Consider the following 17,347-nt stretch of genomic DNA (forward strand, 5'->3'; position numbering starts at 1 on the left):
TACAAAATGTAGCTGCTGATATTATCTTCCTTGTTTGAAGAACTGATCACGTCACTCCCCTCTTTGAATCTCTCCAGTGGCTCCTCATCTGCTCTTCCTTACTTATACTCGCTTGTCAAGTTTTGTGTCACCCTCCGTTGACATTGCTGTCTTTTTGCACATGTCTGTCAATCTCTCAAACAATCACTTCCATGGCTTTCTTTACACAACCTTCTATACATTACTTGAATGCTCTGAACTTGTTTGCAAGGCCCATATCCCGCCCACTTTTAAGTCTCACATAAAAATCCACTTCTTCTAGGCTCCCTGTAGTGAATCTTATTGATATATAATAAAATCGTTTTTGTTATTCTCTCTGTCTGTTTGTTGGCTCTCCATCCCTACACGGTGAACTTGCTGGGGCAGGGATCATCTTTTTCTGAGTATTTGGAAATGCACACCTCACTGTAATTGCTACTGCAAACAGATACTAACTGTAGAATTGTGTTCCCCAAAACTCTCTATCCTAATAAAGTATACCCACAAGTCACTAATAACTGTTTATTCATCCCTTATAAAGTTCTAGTAGGCTATAGGTTATAACAGATTACAGAATTTATAGTTAGTTAAGTGATATATTACTCTGTCCTTAATTATACTTTTAACTAGTACAGTGTTTGCAAAGTTCCTGTTATTAGACACAGTTGGAGTTTAGTGAGAGTGTTACATATTTTTGGGTGATATTTAGTGTTTTGTCTCCTCACGAGTTTGTGTTCATTAGGTTGCTCTATTACTACTTGAAATAAATTTCTCTCTCCCCCTCTGTTAATGTCACATCCTATCTTTGCATTAAAAAAATCATATAACAGAGTGCTGATGTGCAGGTGCAGTAAGCATGTCTTACTGACATAGCCCATTTAAGCCCCAGGTATTGTTCAAAGTTGGAGTCTCCAGAGAGGGCACATGATGGAATGGGATCAGCTGAGTACTTGGCATAATGGTCCTGGCTCAACCTGGAGAAATTGATAGTTGAAGTAAGACCTGGAGTGAAGTTTTACTATGGGGCCCTGGGAAGTCTAGGCAATAGGCAGGAAAGGCTACCCCAGGGGAAGGATTGTGTCTTCCCTTCCCCTCTCTTCCCAGTATGCTGAAGTTTGGAAATGCCTCTAGTGGCTGGGATCAAGTGTTTTTGAGTTGCCTTGTGTTGAATCTAGTATTGCCAACTTCAAGAGATCAAAAATCATGAGTCAGGTCCCCCCAAAATCACAAGATTGGCCCCACAAATCATCAGATATTAACCTCATGAAACAATGGTTTTTAGTCTGTCTCTTGACTTTTTATCTCCCCTCTACTGTTCTGGCTATGTGTTGTGTGATAATTTCAGATTGAGAAGTCAACCTCTAATGCACACAAAATGCATGCTTCTGCCTTCCTTCAACCCATGCTTGCTACTTCCACGCCCATGACCAAATGACACCAGTCACTCCATTTCATCTTCATTTGTCTAATCCAGTCTAGTCCGGTTTGCTCGACTAAAGCCCTCTAAGCACTCACAAGACCCTTTCTTTTTTGGATGATAGCAAAATTTCTTCCTCCTGAAAAGAGGAGGAGGAATCCTCATATTGCTGAAACATTTTAATTGAAATAACATCACCTCCCTCATTTAACAACTGTAGATTGCAATAAGATAAAAAAAAGATGTCTCTTAATAAAGTAAAAAGGGAAATATCTCTTCATCTAACACAGAGAAGTTGCTTAATGAAGGAAACAGAATACAAATTCAATTAATTATGTCCAAAACCTGACTTCATGGGACATATTGGGTTTCTTTGGTGTAAGTGACAGGAGACTTTTGATCCTCTGATTTTTGGAGTGCGCCAGTGCTAATGTTTTATAGAACACTGAAACATTAATGTTAATGTGAAAAGTTTATTTTGTTCCCTTCTTAAATATATAATTTAGACAGAATATGTACCAACTTCTAGAACATCCAAATTGAGATGAGTTCAGTTTGTGTATATCCTGGGGCTACTTAGCAGTTGCACAGATTCATCCAGCAACTTGTTTGTTTTCATCCTCTTGGGGAGGAATACAAGGCACATAGACACAACTTAGTATTCTGTATGCATTGATTCTGGGTAGTACTAGCGTGGATATCAATGCAACATATCTAGCATCTATGTCCCATACAGGGAAAAATTATTTATTTTTGCTATCTTAATGCCGTTATACAAAGATACTGAGTTGTATTTATTTTTGAATATTTTAAAAGCTGGCAGATTATTGCAGAGACACTGTATATTTTTTCTCCTTTTTGTTGCCTGAATTTGGTGAAGGAGAAATAGGTTTCCATTAAAATCTAACAGTTTGGTTGAGTGCTTAATTTGTAATGATAGAGGTGCCAGGGCTAAAGCAATTTTCTTTTTTTTTTTTTACTTTCATAACTGATGCAGCAAGCCCAGAGATGCTGGGGCTATGAACTGCCAAGCCCTGACACAAATTAAGCACTGGTTTGGTTCAGTGTTCAAACCAAATATTTTAAAGAAAACAGGATGCTGCAAGCAACCTCAGTGTTCTTTGGGATATCCAGTTAATCAAACTAACTCTCCCATCCATTGAGAGCCTGTCAGGAAATGAGGGCAAAGGAACCTCCAAAAGGGCATGGTAGCACCCAGAGGCCAAAGGCCCTCCAACTATCAGCGTCAGGGCAGCGAGGGCCCCCGAGTCTTCTGTGCCTTTTTGGTGGGCCTGGGGAATGGATTCTCAAGCAGGAAGCATTTTGAGTGTGTACATGTTTTTGTTTTGTTTTTCTAATATGTAGTAGAAAAACTGTCTTCATGTGTCGACTTAATTTTTCTTTTCCACCTTAATGTAGCTCTTGTTTGTGTACTAATATTACTGATTGTTTCTTGTTTCAGCTATTTGTACAAGAATGAAATCCAGTCAATTGACAGGCAAGCATTTAAGGGACTTGCCTCTCTAGAACAACTGTAAGTGCCTTTTCTCTTCTGTGCTATCATCTACGTGGTTGCCTTGCAGAGGAAAAGTGCACGTCTTGATTAGTATTTTCTTCCTGCATGCTTTGCATGTCTGCACTGGAATGGGATGTTAGTCAAACGTTCTTATAATCATTTGCATGTGAAAAAAAGTTGATCGGTGTCAAATTCTTCATTTCTGTGTTTGTCTTTTATTTGTGATTTATATTCCAAGCGTCCTAGTGCACTGTGTAGTAGACTTGGAGAAGAAGCATGATCACAGACAAATACTGAAAACAGTGTGCATCAATTAGAGATTCAAGGTCTGATTCTGCTTTCACCTACATAGGTTTTACAATGCTGCAACTCCTATGACTGCACTGGAGTTGCTCGTTTTACACTGGTGTAAATGAAAGTTTGAATCAAGCCCTGAAATTTATTTCAGTACTTTTATCTTTAATTTAAAAAAAACCCTTTAATTATTAATACACATGTGGCTGATCATTGCCGTATATTGGGGGAGGTATCTTCATTGTCTGTAATGTGGAAAGTGTTTCAGTTAGCTTTCTGCTAGCAACATTGTGTAAGCTATTGTTCTCTTACTGAGTTTCAAGTGAAGAAGAATTTAATTTGAAAATGAATGGAAAATAGGCTGTACTAGTATGATTAAAAAGAAATGTATTGTTTCAGCTATGTGTTTGGTTATTCACAGTTTACTTAATCAGAAAACAGTTCATCATTACACAGTAATTCAAGTAGTACTTGGACTGGTAGAAACAGCGATAACTAAATAGATAATATTGCAGATCTGTCTGCGAAGTCCGGAAGTCTTAAAGTTCCATTAATTTTGCAGAGGATTTTTGCTTTGTAGGGTGAGTTTCATTGTCTGTCATTGAGTTCCTATAAAAGAGAATGTCCTTTCCTGCAGGGCAATAGGAGTTTTGAGTTTCCAGACTATATTCATATGTCTATATTTGTGCTATACATTCTCTCTGCATTTTTATCCATCATATGAAGTTTTATGTGCAAGAAAACTACACTTTGGAAAATACACAAAAAATCCATATACACATATTTTAGAGGGCACTTGCGTGCCTTTTAGGGGAACAGGTTCTATTTAGGTACTGAGTGTGAAACACACATGATAACTGTCATTTGTCTCCTTAATGCCTTTCTCTTCCTCCCTCTCTAGCACTGGTTACTGCAGCATACTGACAGCAACTGGTAGGGCTTACTTGCATGCTAATAGCAAATCTTATTTTCTTCATAGTACGTTAACTATTTAGGTGTGCCTGTTAAATTACTAACTTCTGTAAAATGATAAGCTTTCATCTTAGGGTACGTCTCCAGTCCAAAATTAATTCAAACTTATCCTATTTGAATTTTTGGAAGCGATTTTATACATTCTGTGTTGTGTGTCCCCACTAAAGTACTAAAGCTATCCCACAATTCCTGCTGCCCATTGGAATTGTGGGTTAAGCTGCCAGTGCATGATGAGGCAAAAACATTCTTGCAGGTGTTTTGGGTGTGTGCCATCACTCACTCCTCCCTCCGTGAAAGCTGAGGCATACGCCATACTGCCAGTAGACGGTGCAGTATGGTGCACCGCCTGTCTTCTGGTACTATGAGTCCACCTCGCATGTCCTCTCGTCTTTCTATCTACTCTTTTATCTAACTATTTTCTGCCTTTTTTTGGCTACCGTGAACCGAGAAGCACAGCTTCCGCCGCAAACTCTGCTCTCCTGCTCTTGCATTGCTAGCTAATTTTTCCATGTTGTCTGTCCTGGGCTCTTATGCAAGCTATAGAAGGCAACAATTCCCCGCCATTTTTCGGCCATCGTGACCTGAGCCGCACAGCTTCTGCCGCTTTTTCCATGATGTTGATCCTGGGCTCCCATGAAAGCTACAGACAATAATTCCCTGCTGTTTTTTGGCCATCGTGACCTGAGCTTCACAGCTTCCGCCACAAAGTCTGCTCACGCTTCTACTGCAAATACTGCTCTCCCGCTCTTGCAGCGCTAGCGAGCTTCTCGACTCTGTGAAAGCTACAGAAGACAACCATTTACTGCCTTTTATCGGCCATCTTGAACCGTATAGGCCTCCTCGTTTCGCGCCCTTTTCCCAGGATTACCCGTGCAGACGCCATAGTGCGGCAATCATGGAGCCCGCTCAGATCTCCTCCTCTGCAGTTTTGACTATTGTAAATACCTTGCTCATTATCCAGCAGTATGTGCAGTACCTGCAAAACTGGGCGAGGAAGCGATGACAGTGTGATTACTATATTGATGAGGACATGGACCCAGACATTCCTAGAAGCATGGCATGTGGCGATTGGGTGATCATGGTGGCATTGGGCCAAGTTTACACCGATTCTGAGCCCAGGAAACAAGTGCAGACTGGTGGGAACACATAGTGTTGCAGGTCTGGGATTATTCCCAGTGGGTGCGAACCTTTCATGTGCGTAGAGCCACTTTCATGGAACTTTATGACTTGATGTCCCCTACCCTGAAGCGCAAAGACACCAGAATGGGAGCAGCGCTCGCAGTTGAGAAGCGAGTGGCCATAGCACTGTGAAAGCTTGCAACACCTGAGAGCTACTGGTCAGTCAGGAATCAGTTTGGAGTGGGCAAATCTACTGTAGAGGCTGCTGTGCTGCAAGTAGCCAACACAGTAATTGACCAGCTGCTATCAAGGGTAGTGACTTTGGGGAATATGCAGACCATTGTAGATGACTTTAATGTGCTGGGGTTCCCTAATTGCAGCGGGGCAATAGATGGAATGCATATCCCTATTTTGGCCCCGGCACACCGTGGCAGCCAGTACATAAACTGCAAGGGGTACTTTTCCATGGTGCTGCAAGCATTGGTGGATCACAAGGGACATTTCACCGACATCAGCATGGGATGGCCAGGAAAGGTGCATAACGCTTGCATCTTCAGGACCTCTGGTCTGTTTGAACAGCTGCAAGAAGGGACTTACTTCCCAGACCAGAAAATTGCTGTTGTGGATGTTGAAATGCCTATAGTTATCCTTGGGGACCCAGCCTACCCCTTAATGCCATGGCTCATGAAGCCATACACAGGCACCCTGGACAGTAGTATGGAGCAGTTCAACTATAGGCTAAGCAAGTGCAGAATGGGGTGGTAGAATGCGCTTTTGGACTTTGAAAGTGCGCTGGAGCAGTTTACTGACTCAGTTAGATCTCAGCACAACCAGTATTCCAATTGTAATTGCTGCTTGTTGCGTGCTCCACAATCTCTGTGAGAGTAAGGGGGAGACGTTTATGGCGAGGTGGGAGGTTGACGCAACTCTGCTGGCGGCCAATTTCAAACAGCCAGACAACAAGGTGATTAGAAGAGCGCAGGAGGGCGCGATGTGCATCAGAGAAGCTTTGAAAGCCAGTTTCATGACTGGCCAGGGTACGGTGTGACAGTTGTGTTTGTTTCTCTTGAAGTTACCTGCCCCCTATATATATGAAAGGAAATAAAGTCAAAATTGTTTAAAAACTATTCTTTATTATTTGTTGCACAACACATTGAGAGAAATCCGAAGGTAGACCGCGGTGGGATGGGGGAATTGGGTTAGGTGGGTGGAGGAGGAGGTAAGGACAAGTCCAGAAACCAAATCAAAAGTTTGCATATGCCAGCTTTCTGCCACTTGAGCGATCCTCTGGTGTTGAGTGTGTGGGTCCCCGTAGCCTCCCCGCTCGTGTTCTTGGGCATCTGAGTGAGGAAGCAATGGAACTTGGGGAGGAGGAAGGGCGGTTATACAGGGTCTTGCTTCCTTTCCCACATTAGATCCATAATACAGCAGAGCATGTGAGTTTACTCCCCCATGAGCTTGACCATAGCATCCTGCCTGCTCTCATCATGCACGTCCCTCCTCTCTTCGTGTTCCTGTAATGCTTTATGGGACTCCACAATTGTTTGCCTCCATGCATTCAGCTGGGCCCTATCAGTGCGGGAGGACTGCATGAGCTTGGCAAACGTCATCTGGAGTTTTGTTTTTCCCTCCTTCTAATCTGGACCAGACTCTGGGACGGAGTAGATAGGGGCCGTCTTGAAACATTTGCACCTGCGGAAGGAGAAAAAGGGAGGATAGTACTTTAAAAGATACATTTCAGAGAACAAAGGGGACACTTTGGTGTGAGCAAGCCATCACACACAGCCGGGCAACAGAATTCAGCTTGCAGGCAGCCTAGGGGCATGCAGGGTTCTGCTTCTTCTACATTCATCTAAATGCTTTCAAACTGCTGGGCCCCCTTTCCCATAGCAAGCAATGCCTGGTAAGTTTGCCATATAAAAGGAGGGCCTGTGGACTCTCTGGGATGATCACTTCACCCAACACCCTCGTTTCCCCCTGCACCCACCTTGTGGCTCCGATGAGGCTCTGAGCAGGGATGAGCCCTTTAAACATGAACAGCCCAGTGCAGCTGGGTTTCCTCCTTGCCCCCCACCACTTGGCTCCAATCAGGCTCTCACTCACCAGAAGTACTTTCTCCAGGGTCATGGTCTGGGAGCCCGCCTTAGGAGTGGGTGAAGGCTATTGGCTCCAGCGTTAAGAATAGTTCCTGGCTGCGGGGGGAATCGAATTTCCCACTTGCCACCTGTGCACTGTCCTCCTCCTCCTCTTCATTCTCAAATGACTCTGCCTCCTCGCTCCTCTGCAACTCCCCCTTTGCAGATGTCCACAGACAGTGGTGGGGTAGTGGTGGCGTTACCCCCCATAATTGCATGCAGCTCACGGTAGAAGCGGAATGTATGAGGCTGTGACCCAGAGCGCCCATTCACCTTCCTGGCTTTTTGGTACGCTTGCCTGAGCTCCTTGATTTTTGTACGACACTGTTGTGTGTCCCTGGAGTAGCCCTTCTCCTCCATGGCCTTGGAGACTTTAGCGTACGTATTTGCATTCCTTTTTTTGTAACATAGTTCTGCCATAACAGACTCATCTCCCCAGTACCTCCCGTTTGGACTACGCTGGAGCTTGTCTGCGAATCCGGGACGGCGTGATCTCCTGTGATGGTGGACTCTGCATGGTCGCCTGTGATGGTGGACTGTGCGGATGGTGACCAAAGAGGAAGTGAAATTCAAAAGTTCCCACGGCTTTTCCTGCCCATCTAGCTAGTGCATCAGAGTTGAGAGTGTTGTCCAGAGTGGTCATAAGGGAGCATTTTGGGATAGCTCCCGGAAGCCAATAACGTCAAATTGAGTACACAATACCTTTAACCCGGGATTGCGATCTCGATTTAAGCGCTACTCCACTTGCCAAGGTCGAGTACAGAAATCGGATTAAAGAGCCCTTTAAATTAAAAAAAAAAATGGTTTGGTCATGTGAACGGAATCATTTTTCTTTTTTGAATTAGCTTGGCTAATTCCAAAATAACAGACTAGTATAGACCAGGGTGTGATATGCTGTAGGTAGCAAAAGACAGGTTTTCCCATGCAGTGCCTTACTAGTGATCTGCATTATGATTGGGAGATCTAACTCGCCGTGGGGGTAAATAACACATTCTTTATGTTCCTCTAGTTTAGATCTCGGTTGTGCACAGACTCTCTGGTTTGAGAATTGTCATGTAGTATTTAATTTTAAGAAATGACTTGAGACCATCAGTCTTATTACTTATAAACTTCATTTCCCTGTGGGATTCAAGAGACTTAGAACTTAGATTTTGACAGTTTCAGTTTTAGTTTTAAAAGTGTGGAGTGACATCTGATGTCCTGCTTCGCTTGGATTATGTTTGTTACCCCAAGCAGTGAATATAACTTAGTTGCTCTTTTGAACAGTCTCCTCATTATGGAAACAATATCATTCTATTAAATGTATATGCTAATATTAATATAGCACTTTTTATTTGTATATATGAAAAGGAAGGGCAAGTATCATTATCCTCAATTTACAGGTTACACAGCAGGTCAGTGGCAGAGCTTGGAAATAAAATTGAAGTTGTCTGATAGTCTAGTGCCTTATCCACAACATTATGCTGCTTCACTATATTCCAAGCAATACAGGCTTCTTATTTTCTTTAGTTATTAACAAATTTCCTTCCTAGGTTTATTGACTAAACCAAATTTTGTACTCCAGTACACAGTGCAACTCCTTCTGAAGTCCTGAGAATTGCATGTACATATCGAAATGAAAAAATTGGTTCATAATATTTGTTTGGCATTCACACAGAATGAAACAGTAAGGTTTTGTGTGTGTATATTTTATTGTTACTCTATTCAATTAATATGTATATATGTATACATTTCAATTTAATAGAATAACAGAAAGTTTTGTTTGTGTCTTATCTGAGTTACCGTAAGTTACGATGTTGAAAGAGAAACCGCATATGCAGACAACAGTATAGTTAGCCCCCATCATTGTCCACAGGCAGGATTCCACTTTTCCCATAGGTTCTGTGGCATCATCCTCACCTAATGACTCATTAGAAACCTCCCACCCACCCTCCGAATTTAGCAACTGGAGTAGCATCTCTGAACTAGATTCTGATCTTCTTTGTACTAGCGTAAATTTAGAATAACTCCAATAAAGTCAGCAGGGTCGTGCATGCTCATTACCACTGAAAAATCAAGTCAAATTTATTTGGAAACCTGAATATTAAGTCAGTCATAGCAAATTGGAAGTGCCATAGATACCTAATTTGATGGATGGCAGATATTATTTTAGCCCTGGTCACAGACGCTGACCCCTTAATAAAATGAAATTCTGAATGCTTGTATGTATTATGTCCTGTGGTTTCTTCTCCACAGTTTTCCTCCCAGGTAACTAACATATTATAAAGAGAATTGCTGTAGTACCTTTCACACAAGAAGAATAAAACTTTTTCTGTGAAATCCTTCTAAGAAGAGAAGCCTTCTTCTCCAAAATGCCAATTTAATTATTGAAGTTTTAGCTATTTAATTTTAGTGGAATATTAATTATATATATGATTTTCACATTAACACACTTCTACTTGTTATAACTTTATCTCTTCTAATATAAGAGCTATGCATTCAAATGAACATGTTCTTTGTTAACTGAGTCAGTAGTAGTGTGCAATCTTACATACTATACTACAGTTTCTGAAACTAATTATCATGATTTTTTCTATTCAGTCTTCTGTGGTTTTGAAATGTTGTTGTAAAAAGATGACAGCTTCTTTGGAACAAAGACTGCCTTTTTATTGTGTGTTTGTACAGCATGTAGCACAATGGGAACTTGATCCTTGGTTGGGGCCTCTATGACTTGGGTACCTAGATGCTACAGTAATATAAATAATAATAAATAATATGCATTAGCACAATACCTACATTAAATAGTAATAGTAAAAAGGGAACATTTTGCAAAACAAATGCAGGAATTATTTTGATCAGTTTTGAATAAAACTTTTCACAGTGGCCTTTTTAAACACTCAGAATGTAATATTATTTGCTGTCACTTAAACGTTCAGTACATAGTTGATATTCACGTTATGGATTTAAACACTTTTCCCCTACAGATCTGGAGATATTATTAGACAAGAACAATTGACAGATTTTGAACTATACTATAGACTATAAACTTTAACTCGGTCCCTATTCTAGAGTGCTTGCACCATATAGCTGTTCATTGTAGCCGATGATGATACCATGACATGATGTTTTCTCATGTCTGTGATGCATGAATGCCTGTGCACTTTTTTTAAGTGAGAAGACTATTGCACAGAGGCAATCTCACTCTCTCAGCTGCTGAAGCTAAAGACTAATGGCATGCAAGGTTGCAACAACTGGGAACTTCATTAGTTGCACTGGATAGTGATTGACATCTTTATGCCTTGTCAGGCTTACATATTCCACACAATGTTGCTGCAATGCCTTTCTGGCAGTTGGAGCAAAAGTTCTCTGCCTTGTCCACCAAAGCAGAATTACTATGTGGGGGATAGACATTTTCCATCACTGTGGGTGTTTCCATATGGCAACTCTCAACTTGGGTTAACCCACCAGTCAAAGAGGTGTCACATGCATGTCTGATGCTGAAGAAAAACTAGTTCAGGAACTGATGCATTAACACAACCGTTCAGAAACTGGTATCTGTGAGAATCTGATCTTTGTATTTGTGTGGTCATTAAAAACCTGATGAGTAAGCAGAGCTGTAAAAGATTCTGGTGAATAAGTGCTGTGAAGCAAGTTAAAAAGTTAATGCCACCTGGAGGGTAGCACCTCTGACTTCTTTTTCTTTTTCTTTTCCCCTTGTGACTGGAGAGGAGTTAATGAGTCACTTCACCTTGAAATATGTGAGAGACAAGGTGAGAGAACTTCTTTTACTGGACCAACTTCTGTTGGTGAGAGGGACACCCCCAACTCACCAAGCTCATCATCAGAAGGAAACTTCCTGCAGACTAAGGCTATGTCTACACTGTGCACCTTACAGTGGCACAGCTGTGCCACCACAGCAGTGCTGCTGTAAGGTACGCAGTGTAGCTGCTCTTTCTCAGCAGGGGTATTTTTTTTCATACCCCGACGGACAAAAGTTTTACTGCTGAAGGTGTAGTGTAGACATAGCCTAATACTCACCAATTCAAAGCAGAGTCTGGTGTGATCCTGCCAGAGCAACACTGCTAGAATGATCAACACCCCCACAGCACATCTTTCAAGATCCATGTGTCGTATACTTGCCCCTCACAAGATGTGTTGTAGCTCATCCAGTGCACCCAATAGCAACAATGTGGATAAAACCAGACAATCACTATGCTCTGGAATCAACTCTCGCAGGAAAATGATATAAGACAAAAATACCATATCATCTGTGGGTCAGCACTTTTCAGAAAGTATCAGAGGGGTAGCCGTGTTAGTCTGGATCTGTAAAAGCAGCAAAGTATTCACCCACGAAAGCTCATGCTCCAATACGTCTGTTAGACTATAAGGTGCCACAGGACTCTTTGCTGCTTTTATTTTTCAGAAAGAAAGCATAATTGATCTATTCTTATTCTCAAAAGAAACCACAATACCTTCTAAAAATGAGACTGTGAGCATAAATTAATAACTTTGCTAGATACTACAAATCATGGACTGAATAGATACAGTGTGTTTATGGCTTATTACAACAATCTATAATCCACTTAATCCCCCTGCTCAGCTTTTGTGTGTATGTTTTTTTGTTTTTTCCTTCCCCTCACCGTTCCTGGAGAATTATTAATGGGCCACTTCACCTCTAACAGTCCCTTGAAATAAGTGTTAACTACTTATACCAAACAATCTGTTCCATCTTGTATTTAGCTGTGACACTGAGGCTATGTCCACACTAGCACTTTTGTTGGTCACCCCTTGACCAAGGTAAATTTCACTGACAAAAGTGCTGGTGTGGGCAGCACTATGTCTGCGGGAGACGCTTTCATGCTGATATAGCCACTGCCACTTGTTGGGATTGGTTTAATTATACTGGTAGGAGAGCTCTCTCCTGCTGGCGCAGAGTGGCTACACAGGAGACCTCACACTGGCACAGCTGTAGTGGTACAGCCGTGCCTCAGTACAGCTGTGCCACTGTGAGGTCCATAGTGTAGACCTAGCCTGAGTACATTTTACAGATCTGAAGAAGAGCTCTGTTGTAATCTTGAAAGCTTGTCTCACTCACCGACCAAAGTTGGTCCAATAAAAGATACTACCTTACTCACTGTATCTCTCTAATATCCTGGGACCAACATGCCAACAACAGTACTGTAAGCAGCATGTTCTAGGATAAACAGTATGAGATATTTCCTCAATATGATTCACTTTTGGGCCATGATTTATTAGTGTGGAATGTCTGTTCAATGTGTGCATATATAAATGAATTGATTTTTAAAATCATATTTCTATCTCAACTTGAAAAACAACATTAAAGGTCTACATCCAAGTGTGTTATTCCTCTATGGCTTCTGATTATATGGAGTTAATCAGGGTTGTCCTTCTGAAGAAGGATCTTAGAAGGCAATAATTCACTAGATGTTCCATGGTTTGGGTGACTTCTCCACATTCACATATCAGGCTCTACTACATTTTCCATTTGTATAATAGGTAATTGCAACATCTGGATCAGATTTGCTATGATCCATATGTTACATGAAGTGAAGCCAGGTGGGTGATCTGCAGGGTTGGATTCATAATCAGTCCTTGATTCTTGACCCTGCTATTTTTCCACAGCCTCTGCTTTTTTGGTGACAGTGCTGATGTTTTAAGAGCTTTGGCTGATAACCAGAAAGGGTCCCTGGACTTAAGGAAGCATTCTGGGTTGTTTTGGAGATCTTCATATAGGGGCATGTTTGGATGGGTTATTGAGCAGTCATATTCACATACTATTGCTGCTTGTCTTTGGAGGGATGGTAGTAAGATATGCATAAGGAGAAGGAGTCATTCTGTCAGTTTTGAGTTCAGCACTCACGGGACAGTTCTCACAGCAGTGTTCAATTACACATTGACAAGTTTCATATGTACACTAACTGGCATGAAATATTCATCAGCTTAGAAGATGAGGGTCAAGGTGGTTGTCTGCAAGGTGTGAGCATCTGTTGCCCAATTGGTCCCAGTTAGTTTGTGGATTATATTTTTCTAGCCTTTATGAAGGCAGTGGTTTTCGTCAGATGTTGGCAGGATGTGAGGTTTACAATCCAGAATTATTCCAAGCTATTTCAGGAAATCCTTGTGCCTGAGTTTGGTGTCACAGAAGGTGACATTCAAGTTTTTCTTTGCATGTTGGTTGATCAGGTGGAACACGGAGACAGCTGTTTTTCAGGGTTTGCTTGTAGTCGCCGTAATCAGTAATACACTTATAGCGTGGTCAGATCTTCTACTAGGGTGCATTCCACTTGGGTGAAAGTACTCATCTGAATGGCGAGTGTGAGATCATCTGTGTATCCAAATTTCAGTGACTAGGTCAATAGTACATTGTTGATACAAATATTAAAGAGCAATGGTGCCAAGATGGATCTATGTGTGAGCCTGTTCATTAAACAGCAAGCTGGTCTGTTGTATTAGATGTATGCAAAACTTGTGGCTAGTGATTTTTAAAGTACTTAAACAGGGAGGTTTATATGAGTTGTTGGTACAGACAAAAGTGAATAAGACGTAAGTAATAGTGCGCGGGACATAGAGCGAGGAACTCTAGAGTTCTAGTCCTGGTCCTAGTTTTGGAATTGAATTTGTGACCTTACCCTGTATTGGAGCTAGCCAAACTATTAGCTGCAAATAATTTCTTCTGCTTTAGATTTGGCCCCTTCTCTAGTCATGTGAAACAAATCAGGATTTATATTTTGTCATTATTCAAAATCAGTTCAAATAACTTCACAAATATATTTGAGTTTATGGCTAGTTAATGAATTACTCATTATCAAGTAGTCAGAGTATTACCGTAGTTTAGCTGCTGACCTAAGTCATATGACATGGTTTCTGATTGTATGACCTAACGTCTATAAACCACTAGAGTGCGTGAAGAAACTGAGATGTTAAATCTCTCAGGAAAAGGATGGAGAGCACTTTAGGGAGAGATGCATTGAAGACAAAAAGGGGAAAGGATTTTTTTGACACTGAAAGTCTGCCCTATCTTCTGTGCAAGAAATAGCTATATATATTGATGGTATGAACCTTTATGCATATGAATTTATGTTGGCTAGGTACATTGGCTCCAGGTGTAAAACAATTCTGAGTTGCTCCATGATTTAGTGGAGAGAAGGTCATGAGCCAGGTTTATTGGCTGTCTAGTAGATTTGACATTAAAATTTCACTTGTCACATTCACCTAGGCTTATTGCTTTGGCTGTTTCTCTTGTCTCCCTACTGGAACCACTTACTGGCATACACCTTCTCCTTGATGATAGTGCTGAGGCTGATGTGCCTCTTTTCTGTCAGCAGCCCATCAACATTGGATTGTTGGGCACTTGACTGGTTGCTAAACCACGTATGTAGCCCTATGCTCTGAAAGGAGTAGCTTTATGAGGCAGTGGCTTCTGAGATTATCCCCACTGGGTTTTTTTCCCATCCCTCTCCCCACTTGGGTTCCAATATCTGGCCATGTGGCAGGCACCTTGCTCTTTTGTCTGGACCTGGAACATGGTCAGAGTATTTCCAAGCAAGAGAGTTTCTGCTCTTTAAGTGTCTTCCATCTTCTCATGCTGCATGCTTCTCAAGCTTCTTATGCAGCGGAGTTGGGTTTTTGGTAGGTTTTTTTTTGTTTTTAGCTTAGTGTTTTTTTTAACTACTGTTTTTCCATATTTTCATTCCTGACAGATTTGTTAATACTCACTAATATGCATAAACCAATATGAACCTAACCTTGCAGCCCTTGATCATGAATAGCCTGTTACCATTAGTGGAACTACTCATGTGAGTAAGGATTGCAGATTCAGACCTTCCGTAAGTGCCAAGTATTTTTTTAACATCCAAGGCTTTTGTACTCCAGAAGGAACCTTAATAACCAATATATATACACCAGATAGTGGGCATCTTTTTCTGTTTAGTGTTGCAGTTAGATGTCTATTCGTACACCAGACAGTAATAATTATTGGGTAGACTTTTTGGGGAAAGATTCTGTCCAGTTGCTGATACAGCCCACCTGTACTAATTTTGTGTTTATGAATTTCTTTGTGAATAGTATCCTTCTGGTTAGAGGACAGGAGTCTTAAATTTTTTTTTGAGAGGGATAGGAGGAGGTTAGAATTGCCATAGCTTTAAGTTTTACTGATAGGGCAGTGGTATTACAGGCAAAAGACTTCTCTTGAGACAGCATCTTTGAAAGGTTTCAGTCATTCTCACGGTATTCAAAAGGCGAGATACCAAAAAAAAAAAAATGTTGGAATGTCCATTGAAGGTTGCAAATCTTTACTAATAAAGCTACAACTTTTTCTTACAGAAAATTCTTTCATATTCATTTTTTTCAATCACACAAAATAAATCAAGTGACTTCATGTGGTGGTCTGCGTGGTAGGATTCACTAGGAAAATGATAGTTGCAGGAGAGAGGGTCAGAAAATGTAAAAACAAGATTTCTCAAAAGCCCTGGTTCTACTGTAAATAAAACAAGTTTTATTACATATTAACTGGTTGATCCAAAATTTGTAGAAAAGATTCTATAAGATTTCTAATATTGATAATAGCTATCTGGGTTTTTATGAAAAAAATGTTTTTTGGATCTGTGATCTGATGTTTTTTGCAAATACTATAATCTATCATTTCTTACCAGTCCTATGATACGTGTGGGTTAACTGATTGTCCCATGAGTTTTTGTAAATACTTAGTTTTGACAGAAGATTGTTTGAAGTATGATTAGTTAATACAAATATATTGTTATTTTTACCAATATAATAGCAACTTTTAAAACCTTCCTATTATGTAAGGCCACTTTCTTTCATGGAAAGGTGTAGGATCCAAAAGACATGAAAAGACAATTATGCCACTACATCATTAATCTGTAATCATTTACAGATGTGCTCGGCAGCATGAGAAGGCCTTTACATACCAAGTTTCTAGCTGCACAGTACCACTTCCATTAAATAAATTATTTCAGTGATGTTTTGCTATCTACAGGTATCTGCACTTTAATCACATAGAAACATTGGAACCTGAATCCTTTACGCATCTTCCAAAACTTGAAAGACTGTAAGTTTTACTTTTGTTTGGAAATTTTGGTAGGCTGTAGTAGTCAGTATCTTCTTTGTCTGACCCAGATCAATAGCTTTTATTTTGTACTGAAACTTTCATGGTGTAAGAGACTGAGGAACGAAGTGCTAAGCACCTTCTGGCAAGTGTGACGCACCCTTATCTCCCAGTGACTTCTGGTCAGGCCCTAGTTGGGGAAATGGTTTAATAACACTGTTTGTGTACAATTTGCAATCTCAAAATGAGTTCAAAACAAATGTGATTGATGTTTGTCTATTAGGAAATAGATTGTATGAAACATGACATAGGAGGATTAAATTTGTGTAAAAATGGTTCATTTGATTACTCCGCCCCCCCCCCCCCGCGCTGTCTGTCATGTAGTTTTGTCTCCAGAGTAGACTAAAAAAGTTTCTTTCCTGGGTGGAGGAGGAATTCCAGAAGAATGTATATGGAATAAAAACATTTCAAAATCTGAACTCATGCATGAACTCCTCTGTATTTTTAACAGATTTTTGCATAATAACAGAATAGCTCATTTAGTTCCTGGGACATTTAGTCATTTGGAATCTATGAAGAGACTGTAAGTAAATTAAATTTACATACTGAAATAATTGAAATAGTCTAAGTATACTTATGTCTCATCTTATAGTGTCCACCTCCTTTGGCAGTTTGTTCCACTGCCTAATTGTTCTTACCATTAAAGAATCTAGTCTAAACTTTTCCTTCCATGGTCTTTATCCTTCAGTCTTTTGTGATTGTGACTAAACCCCTTCCTTGCTGTATTATCTTGAATTTATTTATGGACTGTG

The 17,347-nt window shown here is 40.6% G+C and overlaps 1 protein-coding gene across 2 annotated transcripts in view; it reads left to right on the top strand.

Annotated features, from left to right (window-relative positions):
- Positions 1–17,347, top strand: part of PXDN (peroxidasin) — a 169,864-nt gene that overhangs the window by 62,066 nt on the left and 90,451 nt on the right. The window contains exons 4-6 of one of the 2 annotated variants that reach the window (XM_032791110.2): positions 2,898–2,969; positions 16,467–16,538; positions 17,047–17,118. In XM_032791110.2, coding sequence (XP_032647001.1) covers positions 2,898–2,969; positions 16,467–16,538; positions 17,047–17,118 — 216 coding nt within the window. The remainder of the gene's footprint in view (positions 1–2,897; positions 2,970–16,466; positions 16,539–17,046; positions 17,119–17,347) is intronic. The other variant, XM_032791111.2, reaches the window with a different exon arrangement.

This window comes from Chelonoidis abingdonii, chromosome 3 (genome assembly GCF_003597395.2).
Source record: "Chelonoidis abingdonii isolate Lonesome George chromosome 3, CheloAbing_2.0, whole genome shotgun sequence".
In the NCBI taxonomy this organism is placed as follows: domain Eukaryota; kingdom Metazoa; phylum Chordata; order Testudines; family Testudinidae; genus Chelonoidis; species Chelonoidis abingdonii.